Genomic DNA, 8,565 nt, shown 5'->3' with positions numbered 1-8,565 from the left:
CCCCACTCACCATCATGAACAGCACCGTGACTGCAGTGGAGTCATTCAGATTCCTGGGCACCACCATCTCTCAGGACCTGAAGTGGGATATTCCCATTGACTCCATTGTCAGGAAGGCCCAGCAGAGGTTGTACTTTCTTCGCCAGCTGAGGAAGTTCAACCTGCCACAGGACTTACTGAAACAGTTCTACTCTGCCATCATTGAATCCATCCTCTGCACCTCAATAACTGTCTGGTTCAGCTCAGCTACCAAATCTGACCTCAGAAGACTACGGAGGGTAGTCCGGACTGCTGAGCGAATCATTGGTACAACCCTCCCCACTCTCCAAGAACTGTACTTATCCAGAGTGAGCAAAAAGGCTGGTAAAATCACTCTGGACCCCTCACATCCAGCACACAACCTCTTTGAACTTTTACCATCTGGTCGACGCTACAGAGCTCTGAGCACCAGAACGACCAGACACAGGAACAGTTTCTTCCCTCAGTCAATACATCTCATGAACACTCAATAAATAAACGTAGAACACACAACTAATACATTATCCATTCACCACACTCACTTATTTTATTTTCTCATTTCTAATTTACACATACTTGACCTGTACATACATAGTCGCCTATATTATATATTGTGTATTTTTTATTTTTTTTTGCTGCTTTGTACATTGGTCATTGGCTATTTCCTGTTATTTTGTTTCATTACCTGTGTCCTGTCGTGTTACTGTCCTTCTGTTGCACTGTGGAGCTTCTGTCACTACAACAAATTCCTTGTATGTGTAAACATACTTGGCCAATAAAGCTCATTCTGATTCTGATTCTGATTCTGAATAATATTATTATTATGCCAACATTGGAGAATTACTATGTGAGTTATATGAGTTTTTGGATGGGTATGTTTGCAATACCATAATACTCATTCTATTTTAAAGTGCTGCATTGTATGCAGTATGTATAGTGTACAGTGTGTATGCAGATTTGGCAATTGTGCAGTAAATAACCAGAGAACACCTCATAAAAAAAAAAAAAATGCAAAAGAGGAATAAAATGAATACACCATACAATGATTATCTAAGAAGACATATACACTGCGCTAGAATATGGCTACTTCCATACTATAAAGTAGGTAAAAAAAGTAAGTCAAAAAATGTCAGAGTTCATCGTATTCAAAAAACAGTGGTGGAAAGTACCCGGATGATCTGTTACTTGCGCTGATATTCTGAAAGCCATATTTGATAGACACTTTACTATCCTTTGAGGCCACTAGAGAGGATTTGTGAATGGCAGTGAAGTGACAACTGATGCTGGTAAGTCAAATGTTAGTAACAACATGGTTGACAGTGGATGTAGTACATCCAAATTTCATTGCTACTACTCAAATTCTTACTAAACATACTTTTCAACAGTCGCAAAGTAAATTCAAACCAAATACAGTATCTGGACAATTTCAAACACAGTTATAGTTGTACAAAATTAGGAAATGCGGTGTTTTTCAGTGACTTATTAGTGTTATTTTATGGACTGTGATGGGAGCAGCACTATAGGTGCTTTCCTGTGCAATGACAGTCATGTGAAGTGAAATAAACAGCTGTTGATAAACATGCTGTCCAATGACACTGTAATAATATGTCATTTAGCAGTATGACAAAGTTATATTGGTATCATTCAGTGCATCCCAGTAAAATACATTCTATCTGTGATCAGGCCCTGTAAGTTAACTTTTGACTTGTCATTATATAAAACAGGGTTCGGGAGTTTCTGTTCATCTAAACTCTGCAGCTATGGACTCAAGAACGGTATTTGTCTTATTATGGATGTTGCTGTCATCCATCTCCACTGGAATTAAACTGTATCAAATGTTAGTAACAACATGGTTGACAGTGGATGTAGTGCATCCAAATTTCATTGCTACTACTCAAATTCTTACTAGAACATATTTTTCAACAGTCGCAAAGTAAGTTCAAACCGAATATAGTACCTAGACAATTTCAATCACAGTTATAGTTGTAGAAAATTATGAAATGCAGTGTTTTCAGTGACTTCTTAGTGTTATTTTATGGACTGTGATGGGAGCAGCACTATAGGTGCTTTCCTGTGCAATGATAGTCATGTGAAGTGAAATAAACAGCTGTTGATAAACATGCTGCCCGAATGACACTGTAATAATATGTCATTTAGCAGTATGACAAAGTTATATTGGTATCATTCAGTCCATTCCAGTAAAAGACATTCTATCTGTGATCAGGCCCTGTAAGTTAATTTTTGACTTGTCATTATATAAAACAGGGTTCGGGAGTTTCTGTTCATCTAAGCTCTGCAGCTATGGACTCCAGAACGGTATTTGTCTTATTATGGATGTTGCTGTCATCCATCTCCACTGGAATCAAGCTAGAAAAAAACGGTTATGTTGATGTAATAATCGCAATCAGTTCGAAAGTTCCACAGGATGACAAACTTATTGATAAAATCAAGGTGAATATGCTTCTCTTTTTTTGGTCTATTTAGTAAACTTTGTGCTTTAATGATTTAGTGGCTTTAGAAGATTTTGCTGTTTAAATTTTAAATTAAAATAATAATAATAATAAACATTTAAAACAGACAGGAATGTATAGTATATAATCTATTTTTGTTGATAGTATTTGTGAAATAAATTAAAGCACAATTACTTATTTAATAAATACACTCATTCAAAGTTTTTTCCCCTTCATTTTATCTCTTCACTTTCTTTCTGACAGGGCATGGTCACAGAAGGGTCGGATTATCTTTATGAAGCATTGGATAAAAAGGTCTATTTCAAAGAAGCTACAATCCTAGTCCCATCCCACTGGAGCAGTAAGAATTTTTCCAAAGCAAGAACAGAGTCCTTTGAAAAAGTACTGAGCATTATGGCATTTAATCTTGAAAAATATGAATTTGCAGTCACTTCATTCACATATGATGTTGCTGACAATTTCTATGTCAAACACAGGCCAGAATAAGAATTGATAATCCAGCACATGGTGATGAACCATACACTAAACAGTATGATAAATGTGGAGCTGAGGGAGAGTACATTCATTTCACCCCAGAATACCTCCTGAATGACACATTCATTCAGCTTTATGGACCAAGAGGTGAATATTTTTTAACTTCCTTCAACATTTATGAATTTATCTTGAAATATTAAGACATTTAAAAGATATATTAATCCAGTAGCCTGTTCGTTTTATAGCAGTTCTTTTTTTTTTCAGGAAAAGTTTTTGTGCATGAATGGGCTCATCTGAGATGGGGTGTGTATGATGAATACAGCAAAGAAAAGCCATTCTACCACTCTAATCATCGTATTGAAGCTACAAGGTTATAAACTCTTAATAAAAGAAAATATCATTAAAATGTCAATTGAAATTAGAAGTACTATTTATTTTTTGCTTTTCTTTAGGTGTAGCAAAAAGATTGAAGGTCAGTTTTATGAGGTTACTGCTGGAGGATCTCTTCAACCATGCCGTATAGATCCACTAACTTCACTACCTACAGAGAAGTGCGAGTTTTTTCCAAACAGAAATCAAAACACAGACAGCTCTTTAATGTTCCTTCCAAGTCTGGATTCTGTAAGTACTGAGTTTGCATGTTTCCAAACATTCCACAATATTATTGCAGTAACTAGTAAATTAATTTATGACATGGACCAAAGAGATCACAGACTGCTTTCATCTATTTGCAATGTAACTTAGACGTTAATTCACACAATTAATGTCTACATTCATTTAAAAAAAAATGTAACAGCTGCTTGAAAATTCACTTTTGCAAAATATAAAGTTTGAATTGTCATTTTTCAAACTGTCAGGCCTTGCTTTGAAATAAAAACTTTGAAATTTAGTACTGAGGACACGAGATGAAGTTCTTCATTTTTTGTTAACCCTTTCTGCCCAGGTCTCATAGAGCTATAATCTGTTCTTGAGTGTTTGGTGTGGTGACATATTTGCAATTAAGCAGGAAATTTTGTTTTTAGGTGAGCACATTTTGTCGTAAAAATGAGCACAATTATAAAGCCCCAAACTTGCAGAATGAAAAATGTGACAACAAAGCAACATGGACTGTAATATTTGAAGAATCTGTGGATAAAGACACACTTCGTTCTCTAAAACCCCTGCAGTCCCCTCCACCATCACCATCTTTCAAAGTTGTGCAGAGAATGCAACGGGTTGTTTGCCTCATCCTTGATGTCTCAGGGAGCATGCAAGTATGCAATAACTGACATTAAATTAATTTGAATGCAAATAAATAATAATTTCAATAAATAATTCTGCAACTAGAGGAAACTCGTTTCTTTCACTTATTTTCTAGGGCTCTAGAATTCTCCAACAGCGACAGGCTGCCACACATTTTCTGCGAAACATCATTGAGAATCAAGCCAGTGTTGCAATTGTAACCTTTAGTACTACTGCTTCTACTCTGAGCCCCTTGACTACTATTGACAGTGACACCACAAGAGAGAATCTTATCAAATTGTTGCCAAAAGTAGCAAGTGGATCAACAAACATGTGCTTGGGCCTTAATCGGGGCTTACAGGTGCCATATAATTGTACCTGTATGCATCTTGTATGTTTGTGATGTATGAAGTGTATAGCTTGTTGTATGTTGGTGATCTTTTTTTTTCTTCAAATCTGTCAGGAACTTCAACAGGACAATGGGGATGTATTAGGAGATGAAATCATTTTTCTGACAGATGGTCAGGCAACAGACAACATTAATGCTTGTTCTCCATCTGCAATACAAAGTGGTGCCATTATAAGCACATTAGCTTTTAGCAAAAGTGCAGCTACGGCACTGACAGAAATGGCGGAACACACTGGTAAGTGATATCAGCACGATTAATAACTGAAAGTATATCATACAACAGCCAGCATATTTTCCAATGCAAAAATGTTTCATGATGAAAATAGGAGGAAAATTTATATATGCCAGTGATGTACTGACCTCCAACCAATTAATGGACGCGTTTGCTTCGCTTACATTGTCAACTGGAGATTACACAAATGAACCAGTTCAGGTTTGTCAAAGTTTTGCACATCGTCTATGATACATTATTATGAGAGTGTCATAAATATTATGAGTATTTTAAACATAATCATTTTCATTATTCCTTTAGCTAGAGAGTGTTGGAGCAAGGAAATCTGATTGGTTCAATGGGACAGTATCAGTGGATCAGACTGTTGGGAACAAAACCAGCTTTGTAATAATTTATGAAATAAGTTTCCCTAGCATTTATATACAGTCACCAAGTGGCTTAATCTACACTCAGACAAATATGAGTCAAGATGGATCACTAAAAACAGTCACTCTAAATGTTCCAGGAACTGCAGAGGTGAGACAACCTTTATCAACCAATTACAGTACTTATTAAGTTTATAGTTCAAACCATAAACATGGGGGGAAAAAAAGATTACCATAACACAAAGAAAGGCTATTGGATCAAAGGATTTCGATAATCATGATCAAAATATGTTCAACAACAACACAAGAATTGGGAGTTTATTGCTAATAATTTAGCTACACTTTTTGTACTCACAGAAAACTTTCCTCTAACCATTACCTTGAACTTTATTGCTTTTACAATCTTGTGTTTGGTAGTCTGGGGACTGGAAATACAGTATCCGAACTACAACAAATCAGGCTTTGACTATAACAGTAACGAGTCAAGCATCACGTGCTGATGTCCCCCCTATCATTGTCAAAACCCACATGAACCAGCAGTCCAGTGACGGCACTAAACCCATGATAGTGTTTGCTGAGGTTAGTCAGAATTACAGGCCTGTAATAAATGCTGATGTTTGGGCTACACTGGAGTCGGAGACTGGGTCTGTACATACATTACAACTACTGGACAATGGAGCAGGTAAATTGCCCATAATTCTTCTTTCAAGTGTGCACCCAACATAGAATATAAATGAATAAACAGTAGTGTACATTGCCAAATTGTGCCCAAATAAATCATTTACAGGAGCTGATGCTTCTCAAGGTGATGGAATCTATTCCAGATATTTTACACAGATTGTAAACGGAAGAAGCAGCTTGAAAGTAAGAGTGAAGAATCAAGATGGACAAACCAGATTCTCGGACCAAAAAAATAGTGGCGCCCCTTACATACCTGGATATGTGGTAAACGGTAAACCCTGAGTTTTTTAATACTTTTGTCAGGGACAAAAGTTCAGAATGAAGCCAAAGCCAAATTACACATAAAGCCACTTGTTTTGTTCCTGAATGAATCTATTTTTGAACTAATCAGTTGAGTGAATGATTCAATGTGCATTACATTTGACCTTAACCTGAGATGTAGACTTCACAGGGTATTCTGTTGAGTTGAGGCTCTGGGATTATTGAATTTAATCAGTTCAAAGTGTGGTGTGTATGCTGCAATTCACAGGTATAAAGTGCACGAGACACAAAAGTCACAATGAAGCTATAATTGTTTGATTATGATTAAATATGATCACAGTAATAATGCACATCTAATATATAATAATTACATTTATTTTAATATTAATCATTGTAATAAACATTTATCACTTAGCTGTTGTGTAACTGTTTTCAAATGTGACAATTTATATTAATTATAGCTAATTATATACACAGATATATTACATAAACATATGGCCATCTATATTATAGTTATTCACGTAAGTATATTGTCATTACACTTGCAAAAAGTCCAAAATTAACACATTTTGTCAAGTGAAGTGAACTTCAACAGATATCCTGTGTTCAGTGAATAGAGTAGTAAACTGTGGATCCTGTCAATCGAAACGCAGCTTGTGAGTTTTTAAATGAAAAAGTGTCTTGAATAAATTATTCAGTTATACATTCATGAAGACACTTGTATCAATGTAACAGCAGCAGCAGTCACTTAATTAATGCACAAACTGGGAATAAATGTTTTATGAATGGCAATATAATTGGCCATAAATCTGTTTGGTGGAAAAAAGTCTAACAGAATTCAAGTAAGTGGTTTTCAAACTTTTCCTTAACCAACTCACTTGAGATTTACTGAAGTGATTACTCTAATTCCAGGTGTAGTGCAGCTGAACCCTCCAAAGCCACCAGTTTCTGAAGAACCAATTGAGGTTGGAAGCTTCACCAGAACAGCCACCGGAGAGAGTTTTGAGGTAACTCTTTCAGGCACAACTCCACCAAATTTCCCTCCAAACAAAATCACAGATCTGAGTGCTGAGATCCAGGAGGACACTGTGCTTCTCAGCTGGACAGCTCCTGGTGAGGACCTCGACCAAGGCACAGGTAAGGCATACTATTACTATACCAGTACTTAAATACAAGATTTTAGTAACACTTTATTTTAGGGTCTCTTAACTAGTTGCTTATTAGCATGCATATTACTAGAATAGTAACGATTTATTACTACTAATTAAGAACATATTAATGCTTTATTCTACATGACCTTATTATGGTCATGTAGAATAACTTCCTTACTAACTATTAATAAGCTTCCTTACTAACTATTAATAAGCAGCAAATTAGGAATTTGTTTAGTGAAAAGTCATAGTTAATTGTGAATAAGTGTTTCCTATTCTAAAGTGTTACCAAGATTTTTAATTTCTTCACTGATTAAATATAATTTGTATCTTTAGATCATGAAAGTGTATTTATTTGTCTTGCATTGCACATTTCTTTACCTTTAAGCTAAAGCCTATGAGATCAGGTGGAGCTTTGACCTTGATATGCTTCGAGAGAGCTTCAGCAATGGTCATGTAGTCAACACAGCTGCCATCTCACCTCAGAAGGCTGGATCAGCTGAACAGCATTCATTCAATCTCAGTTTCCCAATCCAAAATGGCACCACACTCTTCTTTGGATTAAAGTCCGAGGACAAACTAAATGCGAAATCTGAAACCTCCAACATTGCTCAAGCTTCAAAGATCCTGCCTGGTCCAAAACCACCGGGAATATCAAACCCAGGCATGAACTTGACAGTTCTTGTCATTTCTCTGTGTGTGGTAGCTATGGTCATATGCTTTATTGTTGCTGTAACCATATGGGCAGTGAAACGCAAAAAACTGTCTGTCTAAAGTAGCAACTGATAAAAATGTGCTATTAATCAATCCTTATGCCTAATTTGAACATAACTATGCACATCCAACAGCTTTAAAACACACAAATGATGTACCACAAAAGGCATGTATTAAACTTGCATCGTGATGATTATAACACATTTAAAACACTGCTTGGTTAATTTGTTCTTTGGATTTCAATATTTATGCCCTGGTAAATCTGCACAATGGAAATAAATCCATAATAGTTTCTCATATGTGAATGTTTAAAAAAATAAAACTGTTATATTCTGTTTGTATTGGGGAAGTTTGTAATTGCATAAACATAAGACAGAGCCACTCTGATGTTTTCATTCATCAGCCACCAATCAGAAGCTCCAACAATCTGCTTCCTCATTTTTAATTCTTTAATGAAATGTACATGAGGATGAAAACATAGACCAGAGCATTGTTTGCATGTTTTAATTTATTAGTGAATGGCAAGATAACTGTATCACAATGATTGTATCACAGTGTTTGTTGAGAT

The 8,565-nt window shown here is 35.8% G+C and overlaps 1 protein-coding gene across 1 annotated transcript; it reads left to right on the top strand.

Annotated features, from left to right (window-relative positions):
- Nucleotides 1-2,319: 2,319 nt before the first annotated feature.
- On the top strand, nt 2,320-8,057 carry LOC306851740 (calcium-activated chloride channel regulator 3A-1-like; the record flags this gene model as incomplete). The annotated part of the gene is made up of 14 exons (XM_079388176.1): nt 2,320-2,469; nt 2,733-2,870; nt 2,966-3,110; nt 3,228-3,333; nt 3,416-3,584; nt 3,986-4,216; nt 4,321-4,545; nt 4,648-4,828; nt 4,920-5,026; nt 5,126-5,341; nt 5,608-5,872; nt 5,978-6,142; nt 7,045-7,269; nt 7,672-8,057. The coding sequence occupies 14 exons, from the start codon at nt 2,320-2,322 to the stop codon at nt 8,055-8,057; spliced, it is 2,709 nt and encodes a 902-aa protein (XP_079244302.1).
- Nucleotides 8,058-8,565: the final 508 nt, after the last annotated feature.

This window comes from Barbus barbus (assembly GCF_936440315.1).
Source record: "Barbus barbus genome assembly, chromosome: 31".
Lineage (NCBI taxonomy): Eukaryota > Metazoa > Chordata > Actinopteri > Cypriniformes > Cyprinidae > Barbus > Barbus barbus.
The sequence above is the reverse complement of the archived record's forward strand: the minus strand, read 5'-3'. Positions and strand labels throughout refer to the sequence as shown.